The 25,727-nt window shown below is 35.7% G+C and overlaps 1 protein-coding gene across 2 annotated transcripts in view; it reads left to right on the top strand.

Moving 5' to 3' along the window:
• The window catches only part of LOC108732591, a 7,802-nt gene extending 1,721 nt beyond the window's left edge, over window positions 1–6,081 (top strand). The window contains exons 2-4 of one of the 2 annotated variants that reach the window (XM_018463464.1): window positions 278–301; window positions 381–545; window positions 6,007–6,081. In XM_018463464.1, coding sequence (XP_018318966.1) covers window positions 278–301; window positions 381–545; window positions 6,007–6,009 — 192 coding nt within the window. In that variant the 3' untranslated portion in view covers window positions 6,010–6,081. Of the gene's footprint in view, window positions 1–277; window positions 302–380; window positions 648–6,006 lie in introns of those variants that run through there. The other variant, XM_018463462.1, reaches the window with a different exon arrangement.
• Window positions 6,082–25,727: the final 19,646 nt, after the last annotated feature.

Here is a 25,727-nt window from a genome sequence, read left to right on the forward strand (position 1 = left end):
CTTCCATAGAGTCCTCTGTTCTCCTATTCTTTCCAATACCTCTTCATTTCTAACCTTTTCTACCCACGATATCCTCATCATCCGCCTATAACACCACATTTCGAACGTTTCTAACCTTTTCTTTTCCGCCGCGCCCACTGTCCACTGTACATTCAGTATAAGTAAGAAATTAAAGTTACTTTGTATTAGTTTATGGATTTTAGTCAGTTTTTTGTTAGCATCTTCAGTACATCAATAATACCTACAATCTAGAATTGGTGTTTTCTTTTTGTTTTAGCAATGGAGACAGTTATTTGATAAGGTAATCAATCAATCAACCAATCGTGGCCATGAATGTCTTCGTAGCATATGTTGTTTCACTTATTTGTTCTCCCTTATAGTATGATAAGGAAGGGTTTGGGGAAATACCGTGGCCCGATTTGATAGTGGCACTGGATCAACCAGAGTTTCGACAGAGGGTGGGTTCAGGAAAAAGAGAGATCTTGTTGGACAAAGCGAGGTCGGCCACAACACCTGCCATAACATTCCAAGATTTCGTCAATTTGGTAAGACTCTTTTCTATTTGGACACGATTTTTTTATGGAATTGTAAAGCTGTAAGTTTAATACTTTAATTGAATTCCCGAAGGACGAGTACATATATGTTAGAACAAAATGTGGAACAGGGGGGTTGGGGGTGGATAGGGATGAAGTAGATAAGAATTATTGCAAAAAACATGAAATATGTATCGTTCGCACCCAGTTAGTGAACTGATGTTGTCCTGATTTGTGTCTATATCCGATGCTGGATGTGGACCTCTGAAGAAGTTCGCCACTCGTGCTAGCGAAATGTTAGGAAGTAACTCCAGGACGCATCAGTTCATGTATCTTGATTGGTCCTTATTATTTCGGAAAAAATTTTAGGCAAAAGTTGTAAATGCTGCCGAAGGTGAAATCAAGTGATGACCTTGACCATTATCTTCCGGATGATTTGAATCTCAATAAGCAATTTTATTGGATTTTACGAACATTTTGATTAAACAGTTGACGTTATTACCTTCGGTCAATTAACTAAACAAAAGGCAATGCGTAATTCACAAAAAGGGGGAACTACGGAGCCATAACTAAAGCTAACTCAATCTAAATTGTTCCACTGGGGAATTAAACTCACCCTTGTATAATAGCCAAACGGTTTCAAATCAAGATTAAGGGTTCCAAATAAAGGATCATTTGTTAAACAAACAATAGGGCACAGAAGTTCGCCCTTTTCACAAAGTAAAATGACCCCGTAGGGTGTATAGGTACCTATATTACATACATTGCGAACAACTAAAATAAAATGGTTTTTTATTGCAACGTCATGCAAGGGCAAAAGGGGTTCGTTACACGTGCTTTCTACAACAAAACGCACAAGGGGTTTTGTCATTTCTCATTATTGTAATTCAAGGTTTAGGGTATGAAACCTATGCAAAAAAGTTTACTTAATAAAAAAATTATATCACAGTTTTAATTTTGCTATTTAAAGAAGGCCATAGATACGGCCCTTTTATTATTCAATGGAGCAGTATCAACCGATGAGAGACGTATCTAAAGTGCCACACGGGCGGACCTAGCTTTTTTTTTTATAAAATTACATATCCAATACTTTTTGGCGGTTTAAGTCTTCAAAAAATTGGAATATTGGGATCCGTCAAATGGGAGGAGCCTAAAAACATGGCGCCGATTAGGGAAAATTTATCGTAGTTTCTATAGTGTACCGTGCAATTTCCAAGTTTTTAAATTACGATAAAATGATAAGTATTAACACAATATGTGATTTTTTACATATATAAAACGGTTAGTTTTTATTGGAAAGAAGTTAATGTAGATGAAGAGTGAAGATGTCTCAAGTGCTATTGCAGCTTTTCACTGAACATATTAACTTTTTATTTGATTTAACTTTAGAAGAAAACTTCGTCGACTCCATCATCAAAAAAATTTTTACTTTTNCCAAATAGAATATATTTTCGGCAACCGATCATTTTACTCCGATCGTTATCGGGAACTCAGTATTTATTTCGATTAATAAGCGAATTAGGCAAATGAGTCTAACATACATATATTGAACTTTGATTTGTTGACATCAGTAACGATGTCTAACAATAAGTAGTGTTCTGTAACTTCAGAAGGAGCTGGTACTCAGATTTCAAGTATAAACGATACCATTTACCAAATTTTTCCTACCGTTAAACTAATCTGATCATGATCGTCATTATAAGGTCATTAGTTCTAAGACTGGTTGGACACGCACCTTCATTCTTTTAAGGACAGATCTTGACCTAATCATCGCATTTCGCTAAAACTAGAATGTGAAGAGCAATCTGATCTAATTCTACTTTTACTCTTTTAACTGCTGTTTCTACTTCTAATACGTCTCTGACTAGACCTTCATGCCTGAGAAGGTGTCCTACTAACCTATTTCGTCCATTTCTTATTGACCTCCATAGCGCTCTCCGTTCCCCTACCCTTTATAATGCGTCCTCATTTCTAATTTTCTCTATTTAAGGCATCCTCAGAATTCACCACATTTCAACCTCTTCTAACCTTTTCCACGTTTTGCAACCGTATAGAGCCGTGATTGAGACATATACCTTTAACAATCTTTTTCGAATTTCTAAATTGAGCTACTTATTTTTGTTAAAGGTGACTCGACCCTGCGCTATCCTTTGTTTTATACCTCTACTGCTTCTTTACAATCAGTGACTAGGGTTGTCACCCATACTTTATTATAAAGTATTGTCACTATTTCGACTGTGAGTACGTTATACTTTACATTTTACTATTATATTATTGGCTTTTTTTTATTCGGTCACGGTACCATCTGTTATGTTTACCTACAAAGATCTGTTGGAAGAGCGCCAAGAAAAAAAAATTGAATCACATAATTAATGCCCAATTTCACGCGGCATCACCTCAAAAAGGTGCTCGACGAAGAATACATACACACAAGAAAGCGACGAACGATGGTCGATCGACTGACTGACTCGGTTCTATCGCTCGCCTCAGTTGCGGCTTCGAATCCGACCGCCGCACCGTGCGGCCACCCAAAGCCTAATGAAAAGGCGGCCACCGTCATTTTTCTAACAAAGATCTCGAATCGGATCAAAAGAAACGCTTCCGAATCCCTTTTACAACTGTTTTTCTATTGCATTCTGTAAAAATTTGACTGAATTGCACTAAAAATAGAAAATACCACAAATGGCGCGGTAAACGCCATCTGTAGTACGATGCTACATTTTAGGATTACGTATGCTCCAACAAAGTCCATTTAAATATATGGATATCAGCTTGCTGAAACGAATCCCGGCGTAGTTAACCTCAAAGTGATAGGCACGTTACCATAATCGAATAAAATAATTCGAAGTGGTCTGTATTCTGTCGAAACTGCCAGACGCGGATCGTGATTTCGATCTTTTTGGATCTCATCAGCGAGTCGCAGACAGCTCCGACAGAACACAGACCAACTTTTACCTGCTGCCTTAACAGCGCGGTTTAGAAAATACCACAAATGGCGCGGTAAACGCCATCTGTAGTACGATGCTACATTTTAGGATTACGTATGCTCCAACAAAGTCCACTTAAATATATGGATATCAGCTTGCTGAAACGAATCCCGAAGTAACTAACCTCAACGTGATAGGCACGTTACCATAAAACATGCACTAAAAATGTTTTTTAAAGTTTTGCTATTCGGTTACTATTATACATTATACGGAAATGGCTACCAGTTCGTTGGTGGAATTAATTGTGATAAGAAGAAAGTCCGCCATACGGTCACTATAATAAAAATTCGCCGTGAATTTCATTCAAATTCCGGAATTTGTACAAGCACGACGGAATAGTACCATGTATTTTACAATTCACCCGCACGTCAAACAATAAATGTCAAATAAAGACTGGCGTCGTGTTCGGAAAAAAGTAAGACAATCGGTGCTTATAATTTTGAACAAATGGAAATGGTCCAGTAGAATCGTCGGTCGGCTGCAAATTAAGCTAGTTCGGTTTCAATTCTCGGCCGATGCAAGTGTTTTTTTTTTCTAAATTTATTTTTCATTACTGGAAAACTCAAAATTCCATACAAAACACGTTTCGACACTCAAGCTATAGTCCTCAGAGGTCGTCTCTAACCGAAGATGAAACGCGTTTTAGGATATTTAATTTAAACGCTTTCGTGTGGAGTTTTGGGTTTTAGTGTTGTAAGTGTTTAGTCCAATTCCATAGAGCTCTATTTGATTTTCTTGTGAAACTTTTACAAACAATTTTAATAAAATTAGTGCTTTGAATACTTAAAGAAGGTGTAATACCTCCTTTATCTACGACAATAGAGTTCTGATTCCTAATTACTGCAGGTGCAATTCTTACACTAACTTAAAACCTTATCTGGATTATAAGACCACACGAAGTTGATGAGTGTGATGATTATTATTATTATTGTTGGGAGTGGGTCGCAAGTTCTTCGAATCGTTCCGTAAATACAGGGCGGAACTACAGATGAGATTTAAATTAGGGCGAAAATTATCGTCCGAATAAATAATGTTTAGGTGCTATACCCAATGGGCATAGGTTCTGTTTGTATTGCTAATTCCTCATGTATATCTCCACCTACACCAACAAGTCTTCAAGTTCTTGTTAGCAAAAAATAAAAAACAAATTGAATCCCTATCCTGGGACACATTATAGGAAGAACTTCTTGTACTTCGGATGGCATTTTGTCCTCAGTAAGATGAACTTTTGTAAAGATTTAATCCTTTCGAAACAAGTGTACGAAGGCTTTATTCATACAGGGCGTTCCACCTATGTCGCATTCGCCCATAAATCTGTTATTATACGTTTAATAAAAAAAATGTTTTTATAAAAGTGGTTCGGAATCATATGGTGCATGTACAGGGTGTTCCATTTTTCCTGGACGCTCCTTAACTTCGTTATTTTAAAAGGTTAGTTAACATCGCACAGTATCTTTTAATATGGGTCTGTTCCGTTTAAAATCATGAAGTTAGGTAGCGTCCAGAGAAGAAATTGAACACCCTGTAGAACTGAAAAAAAATCTGTATATGCACCATATGATTCCGGACCACTTTTATGAAAACATTTTCTTTATTAAATGTATAATAACAGAGTTACGGAAGAAACCGCCTCAGGTGGAACACCCTGTAAATACAAGTATATAATAATTTTATTGTTTTATTATTATTATTAATAATGGAAATATTAGTGGTGAGATAAAAAGGATTCCGCGATGGCCTCGGTAATCATCACTCATCGCCGACATTGAAAGAGACAATCGCCAATATGGTAGAAATTAATCGTCCATCAATGAAGATGTGGAAAGAAATAATAAATGCGGATGTCAAACTCAATTTATAGCCTATTAAATATCTATCTGATCATCTTTGGATCGAGCTACCCTTTAAAGATGATATATTTATCGTGTGAAGAAACGACGTGGTAACAGAATTGACCAATAAATTTTTATTGATTGACACAAAATAATGTAATAAAAAAAAAGAAATGAAATAACTTTAATGGAATCCAATGTTAGTTTTAACAATGTGTAAGATTAAAGAATTAAATCTAACGTTTGTTAAAGCCACCGTAGGGAATTTTTGGGTAAATAACTGGAATAGGTAAGTTTTTACATGGTTTTTAATAAAAAAAAATTTGGAATCATGCAAAAACTTATTTGGTGTGTCGATCATTAGTTGTTAGTTATGAGTTTTTTTTAATGCAAATAACTTAATAGTATACAATATAGAAGACAAATAAGGCAGAACTTCCAACCCTTTTATATAGAAAAGAGAAAACGTTCACCGAAGATAGAAATTACTGAGAAATTACACAATGCTCTAAACTAATCGAATCCAAAATGTTTCGAACAAAGCGTAGGACTCCTCAAAAACTTTAAATTGAATTTATTGGAATTCCTTATATTACATTATTATTTGACTATTTTTTATATATTCCATATTACGATTTTCATTATTTCTTTTAGTGACCGCTGTTTCGCTTTTCGGCATCGTCAGACTAGATTTACCTATATTTAGTTTGATATGTATCGTAGTGGTATGAGAATATGGTATCCGATTGGTTGTATTTTTGTATGTTTATTATGTTCTTTTTTATTTTTCGTTTGTATATCTCCATTTTTTCTAAAATGTTCAGTTTTTTACTCTTTGGCGCTTTATGTATAATTTTAAGGATGTTTTGTATTGGTCGTGGTCCATGTTGGTTTTCTATAAAATGTTGTGCGTAATTTGAGATAATTTTACCTTTTATATAGCTATTAATGTGTTCTTTGTACTGTTGTCGTATTTTTCTTCCTGTTTGTCTATTGCATATTTTGTCGCATGTTGTAGTTTGTATTAAATGTTATTTTTGCGTGTTTTTTATTAAATATTTATATTAAAAGATATCTGAAGGTATTTATACAAATTTCCCTACACCTTATGTCATATTCTTCAAAAGATAATACAACCCTTATCCCTATGTTCGATTCAGATATATTTTAAGATATTAAAAAATAGCAATGAAAACTTCATTTTTGTTGTTTAATTGCAAATATTATTTTATTGTCCTTCATATAAGTGGGATGTTTCGCTATTATTTTGTAAATAGTCTGAAATCTTAAGGCCATTTATAAGACTTCAAATTAAGACCTAAAAGAATCTTGTCCTTTTCGGTTTAACTAACAGTGTGTTGTGTAGGGCCTCGTTACCCATAAATTTGTACCTTATAACAGTGAGTGGGACTCGCCATTCATGCAGTTTACCTTTTGAAAGTCTTCTTTACAAATGGGACAAATTTGGTAGGTATTTATACAGTGACGGAACGAATTTTCATTTTTTAGGTGTTATGAATAGGTGTAAATTAAAGCCAAACTAGAGGTTTAAAGTTATTTACTATTTGAAAATATCACCTTGAAAAAAATCGACAACTAGGGCGAAATGTCATGAATAATAAATAACTTTAAATTCCTAGTTTGATTTTGATTATGCACCGAATTAAAGCCAGGGAAATAAAGGATAATAAATAGTTATATAATTATACATATTTATAATTAGTTTTAAATGTAGAGAGACTCAAAAAATCATTCAAAACTATTTCTATACGAAAGGATAATCGAAAGTATTTTATATTGAATTCAGTACCAGCTTTGATTAGAGCGAGGCCTAGGTCTTAGATTAGGAAGAAAGGTTCTTAGAGGCTGTTTATTGTCTATCGAAATGGCTTAATAGAAAATAAGTAGTACTTAAATAAATTAGCAGCTTCCTTGTCTTCTGTTCATATAAATTAAGTGAATATTGAGTCTATGTCTGCAAATTCCACAACCCTAAGTAATATTATGAAAGCGAATGTAAGTTTGTTACCATTTCACGTCTTAACTACTCAATCAATTATCACGAAATTTTGTACACACATTGTCAGGAGTATGGAAAGTGACATAGGGTACTTTTTATCCAGAATAAAAATACTGCTTCCGAGGGATAGAAAAATTTCTTTTCATCCAAATAAAGGATAGAATTTAGTGTATGTTTAACCTCAAAAATTAATGACTTTAGTTTTATCTTGATGATCCTGGTCAGGACTATTTATCAAATTATTCTTTTTTCCATGATATTTGACATGTATTTAGGACATTTAAAAAGTTTTTTGTTTACCCCCGCTCTATTTTCTTGTTATTTTAAAATAATTTTTTGTTTTTGGATTAAAGGTTTAATACTCATTTTATTTTATAATTTTATGTCGATATCTCATATCGGTTATAAGTGTTCGTCAGACAGACGAACCCTTCGGCTTCAGAACCCCGAATAAAATTACGAGTTACGTCCCTGGTCGTGATTTTGCCACACAAGGAGACATCTGCCCACACGGTCGACCCACTAGTTGCCCGGTGCACATAATGTCCAGAAAATGTCTTTCAGTACCTTTACAAATATTTTGTGTTCGGGTCTCTTTGTCGGCATGTCGAATGGGGCTATTTTGCGACAACGTTAATCACACGTCATCCATCGTCAGTGGACGTCGGGATTAAGGCGTAATAGCTCGGACACGAACATTCGCTAAAGGGATTGCTTCCCAAATAGCGGATAATCACATTTCGAAACATCAGGGCGGGACCAAAGCATTTTTACGCTGAATGGGTATTTTCACGAGTGACACAAAGCACCGAGATGATTTGAGTAATTGAATTACGTGCGTATTTTCGACTATTAGCCACGGATGAATGAGAAATGTAGAGGAGAGAGATGCTTTTGTGGTCTTGATCAAAACTCCAAAAAGTTGTTTTTGTTGTGCGCTTTCGAGATATCTACCTAATGAGGGTGCTAGTTTAGTATGCGATCTACGATTCAACCAGTTTTGTTAGGACTAACGATTTTATGATGATGATGATATATATGTTAGACTCAGTTCGCGATGTGACCAAAACCAAATGACCAATTGCCGAAAATATGTTCCATTTTGGAATCTACTTCAGCTCTAAATCCCATAATGAATACACATACTTCGAAAGATGATCATTTTTAGTTTTTAAATGGATTCCGCCGATTTTGCAGTTAAGAACTGTTCAGCCCTCGAATTGTCGAATCTTAGTTCGCGCAATGCGCATATAAATCACTTTAAACATATTCCCAAATAGAATATATTTTCGGCAACCGATCATTTTACTCCGATCGTTATCGGGAACTCAGTATTTATTTCGATTAATAAGCGAATTAGGCAAATGAGTCTAACATACATATATTGAACTTTGATTTGTTGACATCAGTAACGATGTCTAACAATAAGTAGTGTTCTGTAACTTCAGAAGGAGCTGGTACTCAGATTTCAAGTATAAACGATACCATTTACCAAATTTTTCCTACCGTTAAACTAATCTGATCATGATCGTCATTATAAGGTCATTAGTTCTAAGACTGGTTGGACACGCACCTTCATTCTTTTAAGGACAGATCTTGACCTAATCATCGCATTTCGCTAAAACTAGAATGTGAAGAGCAATCTGATCTAATTCTACTTTTACTCTTTTAACTGCTGTTTCTACTTCTAATACGTCTCTGACTAGACCTTCATGCCTGAGAAGGTGTCCTACTAACCTATTTCGTCCATTTCTTATTGACCTCCATAGCGCTCTCCGTTCCCCTACCCTTTATAATGCGTCCTCATTTCTAATTTTCTCTATTTAAGGCATCCTCAGAATTCACCACATTTCAACCTCTTCTAACCTTTTCCACGTTTTGCAACCGTATAGAGCCGTGATTGAGACATATACCTTTAACAATCTTTTTCGAATTTCTAAATTGAGCTACTTATTTTTGTTAAAGGTGACTCGACCCTGCGCTATCCTTTGTTTTATACCTCTACTGCTTCTTTACAATCAGTGACTAGGGTTGTCACCCATACTTTATTATAAAGTATTGTCACTATTTCGACTGTGAGTACGTTATACTTTACAAGACACATAAAGTACGCAAAAATACTTTATTTAAGGCCTTAAGTAAACATCGTAATTTTGTAAGCGATTATTCGAAATTCAGAGTACTTTTATATCAATAATATTGCACAGAAAAATGGCAAGTCATATTTACGGAACAACCTGATTTCCCGAATCTGTTCAAAGTAGAGTCACTTTTGCTGTCCGTTCCGGCCACTTCAGCATTTACAGAAAGAGTATTCTCTGTTATGAACGCAAAGTGGCGGGACGACAGGAATAAAGCTTCATTAAAACTAATTAAAAATGAACTTTTAGTTTACTTAAATCTTTGTTTACCATGTTTAGAGGCTATTAATGTATTTAAGAGCGACAGCAATTTGTTACTGGCTGCTAGATGTAACAAAAAATATGTTTTTAAAAACAAAAAATTAAATACTTTATTTTTATGCCGAGTACTTTTTTTTTAACCTTTTATCTGAGAAATACTTTATGTAAAGCCTGAAAAGGTGGCAACCCTATCAGTGACTTATAATTTTTTGTCTTCAACGTTTACATTCCCTCTTTCCTTATCTATCTATCCCTAAAGTGTCCTGATACGTTTTTATTGTTTTTAGCCCTGTGCTATAGTGTGACCATTCTACATTGTAGGCACAAGGCGCAAATTTCATCTCGTAACCGGTATGGCGCGAACCGATGTCCATTTAATTGCGCGATCCTCGTTCTCCTCGTCCGTCGATGGTCCTTTTTAATCTTTTTTCGTGTTTGTCTAGCCCGTTCGTACGTTCTGTTGAACGAGAGATTTAAATGGACAGGTCCAATCGAGAGAATCCCACTAAGCAAATAACAAACTGCGGGCGTCGAACGGTCGTGTTATTATTAGTGGATGGAAGGTTACCTCGTTATCTCGTCGGTGGCGGTGATCGTGGAGGCCTCAAATTACGTCAACGAGCCGCATCGACCGCATCTCAACACGTCTTTTATTTATGCCGTTGCACTTTCATATTGTATGCATGTATAGATGGCATAGGCGCCTATGGAACTTTGTCCCGGGTTTTGGATTTCGCACATCGAACCACCCATATGTCAAGGGCGGCTGAGAATAAACCAAAATTTAAAAAAAAAAGCCTCAACCTTAAAGGAATCTGATTCAACGCACCGAGAGGTTCCATATAAACTTGTAAGTAAGTATTGTATTACTTGGTCCGTCACGGGAATCGAGTCCCGAAGATTATTCCCGCTTTTTTCGAGTATCTTTTAAGATTCGCTCCAAAATCAATCTACCAAACGTATAATCACAACATAAGTATAGGGATGTAACTACAAATTTATGTCAAATTTCTAGATTCTAGAATCTAGATCAACGGGAAGTACCCTATAGGTTTTCATTCCCGTGTAATAGTCTAAATATGCAACATAAGTGGTCGTATCTTTTGATTGTGTTGACTTAGAAGTTTGGTGTTTTCGCAAGACGGACGATAAACTAATTTTATAAGGGTTTCTCTTTTCCTATTGAGGTACAGAACCCTAACATAATATATAATCGTAAAAGAACCCATATTTGTGACACTTGCAAGAGCATCAAAATCTATAGGGTTCTTCCCGTTGACCTATAGAATGGTGAAATTTGACAAGAAGCACAAGTCAGTTCTAAGACTGGTTGGACACGTACCTCCACTCTTTCCTATCCTGAACTAATCTTCGCATTTCCCTAAAATAGAACAACCAACATCCTTAACTACGAGGGCGGTTCAGTAAGTACCCATGTTACAAATGAAGACACCTTTTCTTTAAAATTTTTTTTTTTTAGTTTTCAATATAGTTCCCTTTTAGAAAGATACACTTCTCCCAACGACCCTGCCATTTTTTTTACCCCTCCAAAAAATAAGATTTGTCGAACTCTCCAAAATCCCCCCTGTCTCTGCGATGACTTCCTCGTTTGAGCTAAATTTCTTTCTCGCTAGTCATTTCTTCATGGTAGGGAACAAGATGAAGTCGCAGGGAGTCAAATCGAGTGAGTACGGGGTGTGAGGCAGCAAATTCATAACGTAATTCATGCATTATGGCGGCAACAACTCCTGATGAATGTGCCGGTGCGTTATCGTATTGAAAACGCACCTTCTTTTCCGTCAAATGCGTTCGTGTCTCCTTCAATTTTTTGTCGAAGCGGTCCAACAACTCACTGTAGTATTGTCCATTCATCGTTCTTCCTTTTCCAAAAAAATCCGTAAAATGATTTCCTCGGTAACAACGTTTTCCAGGCTTCCTGGTCGCTCCTATCAAAAACGGATCTTTGCCCACGTTTAAATTCGTTGAAGCAATATCTAACTGTGGTCGTAGATGGCGAAATGTCTCCATAAACAGTATCTAACTTTGTTTTCATCTCCTCGCATTTCTTCCCATCCAAAAACAAAAAGCGAGTTACTGAACGATACTGCTCTTTTTCCATCTTAGCGAAAATAACGGAACACGTCTCAGTCGAATGGCTGCCAAATCCAAAGTAACCTATCAATCAGTCTGAAATTCGTTTTGGCGTGGTTTGATAGATGACAGCACACGATGACAACACCAATTTCCCTCAGGAACGTCCTCCGTCTTCAAACACGGGTACTTATTGAACCGCCCTCGTATTTGCGAACAGTAATCTAATCTAGGTCTACCTCATACTCCTGTTTCTGTCTCTAATATGTCTCTGGCTAGATATTCATGCCTCAGAAGGTGTCCTACTAACCTTTCTCGCCTATTTTTTATAAACTTCCGTAGAGTTCTCTGTTCTCCTATTCGTTCACTTACAGCACAAGTAATGAGAAAAAAATCGTAAATTCACGGTCATAACACATCTATTAATTTTCGGGACGTTATTTAACCTGGATACGTTGAAATAGCAATAAGATCAAGAAGAAAAAGAAGACGAAGAAATGATCGGTCATTTCGAATGGAGGTTTTGCCAATTTCCAGTTTATCGCCACAACGGCAAAACGGGAACACGCGGTACAAGAACAAAACGAACCAAAACAGTAACAACAATAATAAGAATAGCAAAACCTCAGACATGAGAGAAGAAGAGTGCACGGTATCGGCGGTGGCTGTGGCCCGATCCTGTTTAAAGGCCATCGCCGCAAATTGCTCGTGCCGTTTGTGTTGATTGCACCACCGGCTCGTTCGCTCCCCGGATAATAGGAGGCCGTGGGCCGGCAATGGTGATAGACGCGCATGGCCGACGGCTGCAATATGCGAACACCCTGTAATTATCGTTGGCCGCCGAATGCCGTTATTTATCTTTCCCGAATGTTAAACGGCCATCACCCGCGACCACAGTGGTGGCGTCATTCTTATCATACTTATCATAATAACGATATTAGGTTAGATAGATAGAAAGATATTAGATTAGGTTATCACCCGACTAGAATTTTTAGGGGATGCAGGAACGGTCCCTAAGTGGGTAGGCACACTAGCTCTTGTAGGCCCTATGAGGTTACCCCCTAGGGCAAGGAAGGGGCATATAACGCCTTGCGAGTATTTTCAAAAGAATTTGCTTCATCGAGTCCCTACAAGCTAGATTTAATTGTAAATGTATACATGTGATAGGTTTGCCCTTTAAGTCTTAGTATCACCAGTTTTTTTGATGGGATTTTCATGAGGAATCTACGGGGAAATCCCTATATCGGCATGGCCCTCATTAGCCACATGAGGCCCGCGCACTACATGGGGCATGCCCCCATAAATCTAGTCAGGCAGCAAACATCAATATCAAAAATAAGAGAAAAGGATCCATAGAACTTTGTATTTATAACGATCCATGCAAATTTTCAAGGTTATTAAACGGACCGTCTATAAATTTCGTAACGCGAAATTCATCAATTTTTGAATCTCCTTACCTTACTTTTGCCCCTGTACTCTCCATCACACAACAACCTGACATACATTCTTATGAGAACTGAAAAACTGAATGAAGTCGCTGATTTTTTAGTTATTTAGGGTTTAGGGACTTGAACCTAACTGCTTTCGAAGTCTAAATGAAATCAAGATACACAATTACATATGTAATTAATAAAATTCCGATTGAAACTAAAATTTTATTTTAGTATTTATTTTTTTAAATTTCCCAGACCTTTCAATGATTTCGAGGCCCATCGAATCGACTGATAATTTCCGGGTTTGATCAAGTTTGTATTCGAAAACCCCACGCGTACCGCCCCTGTTTAACTCCGCCGTCACGTTATTCGAATGCCTTATTATTATTTACTTTTTTGTTTTTTCAGCGCCAACTCGGCAAGCTCGGCTTGTTATCGACTTCGATCGACACAGATTCGATTTTCGATCAACTAAATACATACACATGACGACGTAATACATATCAGACTGGGACGCAAAAATAATCTGAGAAACTGCAGTAATTCAAAAATTAATTGATTTCTAACAAGACGTTAATAATTAATTCCGCTTTGCTTCCTAAAAGCCCTAAATGTTTTTTTTTGTAAATATTATATTTGACCACATTTTTTCTATTTGTTCTTCTTTTGTTAGTTATCAGTATCAATTTGTCAATTTCTGAAAAATTTTACAATAGGGCAAATTGAAAAAGTATTTCTTAAATCCGTAAATGAATAGGTACAGACTTTTCCCTAATAACCTAACTACACTCCAATATGTTATTGACTTTCTGTCAACTATTTCAAATGCTCAATAGACCGCAAGTAATTTTTTTGAGCACAATTTTCTGTATGCCATAAAACAATGTAAAGGAAGACGATCGGTTAATCTTTAACCTTTGAAGATTATTCTGTACTAATTTGGTATACCTAAATCGTAAAAATGTAATAAAAATCACTCACCTATGATGATACATCTAAGACCTTTTGGGTTGTTTCCTTGTCGACCAATTTCCAGTTCTGTAACGAAAACAAAATTAAATTAAAAAAGCACATTCTTGGTAATCTTCTTTCTGGTTTTCCTGCTGATAATTTTGTCAGTCAATTTCATAACTTTAACTGAAATTTCTTTAATAAAGTTGTAAAACTTTTGAATTGGTTCAAAATCTTTATTAGGTATTATTACGGTGGTTGTTTGAAGGTAATAATAATTGAATCTGAAAATGGTTAGTCAAAAAAAATTAAGATTTTCCACACGAGTTAGTTTGCCTGATCATCATTAGGTACATGTGCTCTCTACTGTACAAGAAACAATAAATTTACCAACAAACCAATAATTTTATGTTGTGTTAGGTCAGCATGCGGTTATGATCGAGAAAGACCATACACGCCGGTATAATATTAAATGCGTTTAATAACGATATCCCATTTTATAAATTCGTTTAAAAGGAATTTTTTTTAAATGCGTTTAAGTGACTACGCGAAACAAACTTAACAAAAAGAAAATAGAAATAATTATACAAACACATCATAGTAAATGCGAATTGGTTGTAATTTAATTTAAAATAGAACTACTACAACGTCCACCTTTTTAACAAATTTATACAATTTGTTATTTTCGTTTTCATCCAATATCAATGGTTTTGTGATTGTTTTCAAATTGGTTTAACGATTGTCTTATGCCAAGTTACTTTCGTAGGTTTGAAAATAATGTCACGAAATTTCGAAGGGGTTGATAGTACATGAAAACGTATTTGAGGGATGCACATCTAAAAATCAACAAAAGTTAAGCGAACTATAACCCCTTCGGAAGTTAATGAAAAGAAAAATACATTAAAAACGTTTGGCTTTTTGTTCCCACCAACTACTAATGCTGAAAGGCGAGCATTCCCCTCTCCTAATCAAACCCAGTGTCCCCCGAATGCCAAGCAAGCTAACTGTAACAGAAAACTGCCCTTCGAGTTGGGTCATCTGCGAGGTTTTTCAATTCCATGGCTAGTTCTTCTGCCTGGGGGGCGTCAAAGTTGATCAATATTGATTTAGCTATTAAGGTTAATTCTTAACTGATTTTGATAATTTAGAAGAACTAGACATTAAACCGAGAACCGCCTCTTTGATACACTACTCAGGGACTTCCCCTTTATTTATTTCAACAACAATCAGAGATTGGCTTATCTCGAAAGACATTTGGTGATTTTTCTTCTTCACGGCTTGCTTTTTTATTAAATATCAATAGTCAGTTAACATTTTGCGAAATGTTTTGAGATGCCTCTTTTTATGTAATACAGTGTAAACTCTTTATAACGTCACTCGATTTAACGACAAACTCTTTAAAACGTCGAAATTGCTTGACTTTGGTTAGTTTACATTGTTTTCTATACAATATTACACTCTATATAGCGTCACGCTCACTCTATTTAACGACAACAATGCGGCATTATAAATCATTGAGCAGTACTTTCTAAGTTGCCGAAATAGATAAGAACTGCAGCTGTGTACGTTGTTGAAGAAGACGATCCTGTCCCTCCACCAAGCATCAAACAAGCACTTGATGCAGCGAAACTATTAAAAAAATACTTTTTATATAATCAAATTGATCCAGCAGTATCTCAAGATATGAGTAAGATACGTAACAAAATACAATTAAAATATTGGAGCAGCAAAAAACATCAGACGAAGATAACAGGCTATACGCAATGTATGAATAATAATGTTCGTGTGCAAAATGTGTACTATATTGGTAAATGCATATTATTATAGAATAGTAAAATAATATCTTTTATTTCTCTCCATTTAACGACCACTCTTTATAACGCCGAAAAATGTTCAGTCCCTTAAGTGTCGTTATATAGAGTTTACACTGTATTTTATAATTATTTTTCGGCTTACAGTATTCACAGAAAGTTCTAACCTTCAAAAGATTACAAAAAACATTACTACTACTCTGAGAACAATTTTAATCTCTACTTACACCTTTTTTGGAGCAGGACCGTAACAGATACATATTGAAATACACTTAACAACAACAAAATCAATTTTTTCTTTTCCCCTCCGTGCATCAGGTAAATATCAATACGGGTAGGCACTTATCTAATTTATTTAAAGGGTCCTTTATTGTATTTTTATTTGAACACGGGCATTTGCAAATTCAATGCACCGAAATATATACGTAGATATATACATACATATACGTATGTATAAAACATTATTATTGTGGAGTACAATTTTTGAGGGTGAGACGACCATAACCACAAAGAACGGCACAAAGCAGTTTAATGCTATTATGGTTTTCCGTGCGACTGATTACATGTTATACACCGCGACTCCCCTGCCCTGCTTTCCCTTCGTCAAAACCCTACAACACAGTTCGCATTTGTTCGCTAATAATACGGCCACATTAATAGGTACATATCTAACGTAAGTATTTACAGTGGCCTTTATACCGACTTGACAATCCCATTGTGTCAGGACTATTCACTAATTTGATGGTTTTGCTATGGTTATTCACAAAACTCTGAATGACATATGTATACTTCTTAAGATGGTCTGTTTGCTGATGCATGGGCTTTAAGCATTTTTCGGTCCCTCAACCGTAGGGTCATGACTCCTTAATTTAAACCGTCATCGTCTTTGGAAAATGAACACATCATTTCTAATATCTAGCCAATAAAAACTATCTATCTAGGTAATTCTATTGTGGTGTTATAGGCGAATGATGAGCACACAGTGGATAGAGACGGTTAAAAATGAAGAGGTATTAGAAAGAATAGGAGAACAGAGAGGTCTATACTTGTAGGCTTTCACGGCAGGAGTATATACGATGAAGATTTTCCGGACTAACGAGCCGTGGTCTACTGGAATTTTTGTTTCTTTCAGACGTTTCGTTCGGCGCAATTTAGAATATGAGAAGCAGAAACAGGAGTTAACAGGAGTAGAGGCAAGCCTAGATCAGGTTCATCATCATAAGGTCGTCAGACTGGTTGGACACGCACCTCCACTGTTTCCTATCCTGAGCTAATCTTTGCATTTTCCTAAAACCAAAACATCCCACATCCTTAACTATTTGCGAACAGTAATCTAATCTAGGTCTACTTCAGCTCGGGGATAGCGATTTATTGTATGCGCAGGTAACTCTGATTCTGTTTACTAACGTGTTTTATTCATTTTATTCACAGAGAACATTAGTTTTATACATTTCCTATTAAATTTTTGGAATTTCATACAATTCCTTGGAAATTTATACATTTCCCAGGATATGTGTGTATTAAAAATCTTTGAAACAATATTTTATACATTTCCTAAATAGCCTCCGAAGTGTATACAATTGCTAGATTGTAACTGATATACAAAATTTAGTGGTGGATTGTAGTTGGATTTGGATCATAAATTATAAAGGTACTTGTCAAAATAAAACCGATATTTTTGGTTAAAGGACTAAGTGGCCTTCTCTTGTGCTATATACTATTTTATTAAAAAAATATTGCAGGCAGTTAACACCTAATTTTAATAAATAGCAAGTTCTAACAAAGAGACTTCAATGCTAGGTCAGGCGACGAACCTGATGTTGTATCTAAGATATTATAATAAATTCCCTGTTATTTTGACCCCTTTCCCCGTACGCGAAGATTGCTACCATCGAGTGACTTGTTACCCCTGGTGTCACACACTAAAATCAATTTTTCTGCCCTAACATTATACATAGAATTGATTTAAAACAAAAACAGATGTCCATAATCCATCACGTCGATAAAGTTAATAACGTCACATCATGTCACTGTTGACAAATCTTTTCGAAATATACAGGTTATGCTAAAAAGTGCCAAAATGGGTATTTGACTGTGTTGACATTTCAACATTTTCATAAAAAGTTACAGTTTAAAATTGAAAGTTTAAAACGAAACCGGCGAAACAACGACAAACATAAAGGTCCAACATCAAGTGTTTTTTTTTTCAATACAGTTCTTTACCCCCTCAAACTAGCGTCTTGGGGGCTACCCCCTTTCTTCCCCCCCCCCGCTCGGATCATGTACATCGATTTTTGCTTTCCGTATATCACTTACACTTAATTCAATTGTTATTACGTTAGACCGAGGCGTTATAACACATGTTGTACTTGGATGCTGTAAGGTGGTCCAAAGGGGCCGTTTGTCGTCTTAAACAGACCTAAAACTCCGCCTTCTTGATTTATAATAGTAATTAACTTGTGTCACTTTTGATTCCAACGCGGCGTCATGTAAGGAGACGTATAAAGCTTTATTATTGACTTTGTGACACCAGATTAATCTTCGAACTTTTTATGAGCCTAGACCGCCGCTTTGGATGTGTCAGACGTATAAACCAAAAGGGCGCCAGCGCTGTTGCCAAACGTCTTCCCAAAGTTTACATTTTAAGAAGGTACCGGACTCTAAACCACAATGAAAAGCAACGGAAGATCAACTGTATGAAATTTTCGGCTAAAGGGTAAATTTTTAATGATTTCTAAGTAGAGTTTAGTAGGTCAATAACGAAACGCTTTATTACGGATAGCACAGTTAATTTTCCTTCATCATTATAAAATCGTCAGTCCTAAGACTGGTTGGACACGAACTTCCACTCTTTCTTATCTTCGCATTTCCCTAAAACTGGAACATCCCACATCCTTAACTATTCGCGAACACTAATCTAATCTAGCTCTACCTCTACCCTTTCTACCTCCCGTTTCTGCCTCTAATATGTCTCTGATTGGATCTCATGCCTGAAAAGGTGTTCTACTAACCTATCTCGCCTATTTCTTAATGACTTCTACAGTCCTCTGTTCTCCTATTCTTTCTAATAACTCTTCATTTTTAACCTTCTCTGTCCACAGTATCCTCACCATTCGCCTGTAACACCACATTTCGAACGCTTCTAACCTTTTCTTTTCCGTCGCGCCCACTGTCTATTTTTCGCACCCGTACAGCGCCGTGCTCCAAAGATACACCTTTAACAATCCTTTTAGAATTTCTAAAACCGTTCGCGAGCATAGAAGTGACTTCTTTTTATTGAAGGTGACTCGACCCTGCGCTATCCTCTGCTTTATATCCCTACTACTCCTTCCATCCTCACTTATCTGACTTCCTAGGTATCTAAAATCAGCCACTTCTTCTAATTTTTCGTCTCCTATCTTTATATTCGCTCTTTCCCTACTTTTTCTTCCCTTGCATACCAGTATTTTTGTATTACTTTTATTTATTTTTATACAATAGTGTTTTATCAATACCGCTACCATTTTATTTAAACCTAACTCATCATCTGCAAATCTAAGCATACTAATCTAATGGAAAATAAAACAACAAAACATAATCCACAATAAAGCGATTAATTTCTAACAGTAACCATGATGGTGAGTACGATAAAATGGTCTCGAAACAAAAAGATGTTGAGCGATGGTGTGTAAAATCTGTAACTTTGCAAAAATTCGGGTAACATTTGGCAACGTCTGTTGCGAGCGTACATCAGTTGCAATAGACGATCCCGTGGCACCGTAGCCGGCCGGTCACAGCGGGTAATACAATAATAAATTACTAGCCTACTTATCAGGCTATTACGAAAGTTTACGACGCTGTTGGGAAAATACGGACTCGTAAACTTAAAAAGTTACTAATTCTTTTCTTGTGGGAAAATTCCTGGTCTATTAGAGCCTCTGTTTGTCCTCATGGAGTGGTCTCATCGTCAGTCTCGGACTTGGTACATACGTGGTACGTAGCACAATAACACATGGACACGAACACCTCATGGGAGGTACCATATTACGTATGATTGTATGAATGTATATTAACGATAGTGTAAAATGCTTGCCGAAAGAGACCGTGGAAACTTGTTCGATGCTCGTCTCTCTTCTGTGTTTGTTTTACGGTAAACGTGGCCACCACCTCTGCTGCCGCAATCCTGGGAACCAAAACTGATTTTGTTTTTACCGAAACCGGTCCACCGCTCTCATCAAATGAGAAACTTTGGTAAAACATTATAACACACAAACAATGCAACATCGCATGTAAATCCTTCAGAGGTACTCACAAAATTTAAGGGAACTTTCCCCATAAGTCCACTTATGAAGGGAATAGTAGAAGGATTTCAATAAAATTTCGCAATTATCTAAATTTTCAATTTTTTGGATTTGATCGAGCGCGTAGCAATATATCTTATATTATTGAACTGGGCCGCACAGGGTAGCTCTGCGCACTGCTTCGGAAGTCCGCATCGCTACCCTCTCGTTTCCTATTTGATAGCATAAAGCTACGAATCTAGACGGGACTATAAGCCGCTTTCAATTCAGCTAGGTATTTGATGACATTTTGTTTATTTATATTAAAAACTGACTGTTTCAACGAGAAGGATATAGAGAAATTTAGGACTACGAAAGATGGTAGAATTAAATTAACTTTCAAACATGTGTCACCGATAAAAACTGAATTTTAGATCCAAGGGCTAAACCTTATTCTCATTTGCTTTTCCTATCCTGAGCTAATCTTCAAATTTCCCTGAAACTACAGCAACACCCTTAACTATTTGTGAACAGTAATCTAATCTAGGTCTACCTCTACCCCTCTCAACTAATATTGAAATGTCAACATAGCCAAATAGCCATTTTGGCACTTTTTAGTATAACCTGTATATTTCGAAAGAATTTGTCAACAGTGACATGATGTGACGTTATTAACTTTATGTACATCTGTTTTTGTTTTAAATCAATTCTATGTATAATATTAGGGCAGAAAAATCGATTTTAATGTGTGACACCAACGGTAACAAGTCACTCGATAGTAGCAATCTTCGCCCATGGGGAAAGGGGTCAAAATACCAGGGAATTTATTATAATACCTTAGATACAATTTCAGGTTCGTCGCCTGACGTAGCATTGAAGTCTCTTTGTTAGAACTTGCTATTTATTAAAATTACATGTCAACTACCTGCAATACTTTTTTAATAATATAGTATATAGCACGAGAGAAGGTCACTTAGCCCTTTAACCAAAAATATCGGTTATATTTTGGCAAGTACCTTAATAATTTACGATCCAAATCCAACTACAATCCACCACTAATTTTGTATATCTACTAAATTGACGATAAGTACGACACAAGTAAATTTTTGAAAAACTTTCCACAAGATTAGAAACAACAGAGGTAGTTGGTGTAACTGAAGATGCTGTGCAATGACTGATGAAGATTTTAACAGTAGCAACGTACGAAACGTTGGCAAGAAGCCAGAGCTGTAAAAGTACTGTACTCGGTAAAGTTTATAGAAAATTCTTTGGTTCAAAAAATCTATTTAGAACTCATACCTGAACTACCTAGTTCATCATAATCATAAGGGTGTCAGCCCTTAGACTGGTTGGACATGCACCTCCACTTTTACAATTTGACCAAAAGTAAATTCCGATTATTGGCATAAACTATTATCTATACGTTTCTATATATATTAAATGCTTTTACCTACCAGTAAAGTAGGCCAAGGAATGCAGAGCAACGCTGTTCGCACATAAAACACAATCGTGTGAGGGCTATTAAGGTATATTAAGTACAAATAAAGGTATTTAACAACACTTATCATCATCATGACGATATTTTTTCTTTACCGAAGAACTCACGATAACATCGGTCATAACTATCTACGTAGTAGTGAAATTCAGTATTAATAACAGCAAAAGAAAATTGAAATTGAGCAACGTCATAACTCATAAAAAATGCAAAAATTAGAGTTTTATACCACTTGATCGTTGTGATTTCTTTTATTACCCAGTAATTTTTAAACCGTGCCACTTTGGTTCACTGCTAATTTCTTGTAAAATGTTGGCACCTTCTCACCTTTAGAAACTGCTCTTACGTCCTATCATCGTCAGCTTATAGAGAAAGCCCTGCTTATGAGCAAAATACCCTTGCAGAGTAAATAGTGTCTTTCTCAGAGTGGAGTTTTCATCTTTTGTTATGTCAGTTATGTCATAAATAAAATTATGTTTGTTTTAAATAAGAATAACGAACGCTTACTATATATTAATATCGACGGTCTAAGTACGGACCTTATAATTGCAGCAGGGAGTGCTGTACTTTGTCATATCAATTAACTTATTGATATACTAACCACTCATTCTAAATAGACTTCTTCATGTACATACAAAATACAGTTAGCCCTAATAAAAATGAATAAAAAGTATATGCGGAGTCGTTATATGCGAATTTTTGGCAATTAACAAATATGAAGATTGGAAAAACTTTGGTTTGCCATTTGAACTGTAAGCAATCCGTAAACCAAGTTTTCGAAAAATACCCTCGAGTCCGCGAGTAAATCTTGGCTCGTATGGCATAGTAATAAACTTGGTTTTATTAGCATCTGTTTGAAAAGTCGTAGATCTTGAAATAAAATTCCTAAATTTTATCTTATTAATTAATTTATCAATAATGTTACAATTGTAACCATTGTCTTTTGCAATTTTCTTAATTGTACAGAGTTCCTTATTATATCTATTTTTACTAAGAGGGAAGCTAAGTAATCTGTGTACAAGGAAGTTAAAACTAGCCATTTTATGTTGAACACAATGATTAGAGTCGTTGGGTATATATCTAGAGGTATTAGTGGGTTTTCTGTAGATGTCGAATTCTAAAGAATTCCCATTTCTTATAACCAACGTATCTAAAAATGGTAATTTGCCATCTTTTTCCATTTCTACTGTAAATTTAACCGAAGGGAAACGTGAATTTAAAACATCAAGAAAGTCNGCAACTCCATTCAAACTCTCCTTGGTAACCCTAAGGATAAAATTCCATTCTTAGAAAAGTCGGGGATATATGAAATTAGTTGTAATGACTGTAGTAAAAAATATATTGGACAAACTAGACGTTCAATCAAAACCAGATTTAAAGAACATCTAGCTCATGCTAGGTTTGGTAGAGAAGAAAAATCTAGTGTTGCCCAACATATTCTTACTGATGGACATAATATTAATATTAATAACCTTAAGTTAGTTAAAGAAGTTAGGAATAATCGTTTACTAAACAGTTTTGAAAGTTTATACATTTATAAAAATAAACAAATTGTTCTTAACAATGACAACGGTCCCATCCCTGGATCTCCGCTATTTAGTTTAGTTTAATTACGTTTATGATGATGATGTTAAGGTCCATTGAACATCTACCTTGTTGGCTTCGGGTCATGTTCACTAAACCTTAACAACTATCAGTATAAATTAGGATTAGTTCTCATTTAGGTTTAGTTTACTTCAGTCCCTGAAGAAGGTAACTTTGTTACCGAAAAGTGCTTCGGACAACTACAGTGTCGTGTTTTGGCGTTGGGGTTTTGAGCTTTTCTGTTTGTTCAATTAACAAATAGCCGATTATTATTATTGTTCCCTGTTCCTATACCAGAGATATCATTTACTTCCAGGTCACAATCATCACTAACTAAATAAACGTTTAAAATCAATTATCCTATTTAGGAGATACGACCCTCATAAAACGTTTTTCGGCTGCATTTCTTACACCTTGTGCGTCAATTCCTTAAAACGCTTTAAAACAGTCATTTATGTCCCAATCGTCCTATCACTTACGACGAGGCGCAGGATTAGTGTCTCGAATTCCGAAAATTCTCGTCTTATCTTTATCGATATATCGGCTGGGGTTGTGCTCGAACCACCCTAATTAGATTATGGTTGTCACAGTTTAAAAAATAATTGACCGGATCACTCCAACTGGTTGGGATTAACGCCGGATAAGATAGTGTGACAGAAACAATTAAAAGGTCTAGATAATTCGATGGCCCTCCTGCTTGCAACAGACCTGCATTCCACACTACTAGAATACAAGGACGTAGCTTACGTACAACAGGTATAAAGTGTACTGGTTGAACCCGTCCAAAATTGGACCTTTCCTACCATAATATAACGTAAACCCTCGGCTCATACGTCAATCAGTTAAACCTAACCTACCACAACCTCATTTAGCCTAACGATTTCGTCCTTATTAATTTCTATGATTCTACCATCGAATATTATAATTTAAAAGAGCTAGACAAGTCAAACGATTTACTATTTTTCATTAAAAATTTCTATTAAACGATACGTTTTAGTTAGTTCTACCTTTTTGTTATACGCCTTAATGGTCAAGTCAATACAGAATGGACTATTAATCTATCATTAATCACTACCAGTACACTAGGAACTATATATATATATATATATATGGGGTATTTCTGGATATTTATACAACAAGAAAATTAAGTAAATATGCGGTGGTCCAAACGTTCAAAAGTTCACCGTTGTCAAGAAAAACGTATTTGAAAGTACAGATTAGATTAAGGGTCTAGAGTAGTTCCTTGTTCTTTAACGTTGTAGTTAGGTAATGTAGTCAGTCGAAGTCATTGGCAGTAGGTCAGTATTTCAATGCCATAGATCAGTGCAGAATAGTAGTTGTTGTTTACTTAATTTTTATCGTAATGGACATTTAAATATTACGTGTAGTAACGCAGTAGTAAACGGTTGATATTTACGTGATAAGTCGTTTCACCGCTGGCACTATCTACATTTTATATCGATGTAGTTATTTAGTTGTTGTTGTGATTTCGTTGTAGGTGCGTTGTCAGTTCACGGCCAGAACCGGCTTCGGATTGTAACTTCTTCTGGTTTTTTGTCCTCTAATCACGCTGCTTTACGCGCAATACAATTCCCTGTTGCATCTATCAGTTAACACCCTCCAAATATTAGTTAGAACATTATTATGTTATGATACAATTATGGTGCATATTAATTAATGCGCAAATTTCATCTCAATCAATTAAATACTGAATAATCACTACCACATTGGAATGTATGTCTGTATATGAAAGTCCATTATGTATGTAGGTATTGTAAATGTATTTGTAACTATGCCTCCTTATGCTCTTATTGAATAATTCACACACTTATTATAAAGTTGTCTCAATCAACAGTGTTCTGCGACTTATGAAAGGACTATAATCGGATATTTTAAGAAATTTATGTTAAGTTAGCGACGCATATGATTTTCGAACGGATCAACTCCGGTAAAATAAGATGTAAAGCTTATGAGCTGCCGTTCTTAACCTGGTATAATGAAAATCGTACACGGAACGATAAGAACACAATAAACGATTTGTATCAATATACAGGAAATCATTTATACGAATTGTTCCGATTGTAATAATTTTGTGACCAAGAAGAACAGGTTCAGTTCTTGTTTATTAATCGCCATATCGCCAAATAGAACTTATTAGATCTCATCAGCACGCCTTAAGCAATCTCGATAAATTACCTACCAAACCGAAGATCCTTTGTACAATGGACATATAGGATGTTTATACAATCTCCAGTTACAGCACTAACTCAAGTATTTTAAATGTTAGACAAGGGTTACTGTTGACGATCCTTGTCTAACATTTTTCGTG

This window comes from Agrilus planipennis, unplaced genomic scaffold, assembly GCF_000699045.2.
Source record: "Agrilus planipennis isolate EAB-ADULT unplaced genomic scaffold, Apla_2.0 scaffold71, whole genome shotgun sequence".
Classification (NCBI taxonomy): Eukaryota; Metazoa; Arthropoda; class Insecta; order Coleoptera; family Buprestidae; genus Agrilus; species Agrilus planipennis.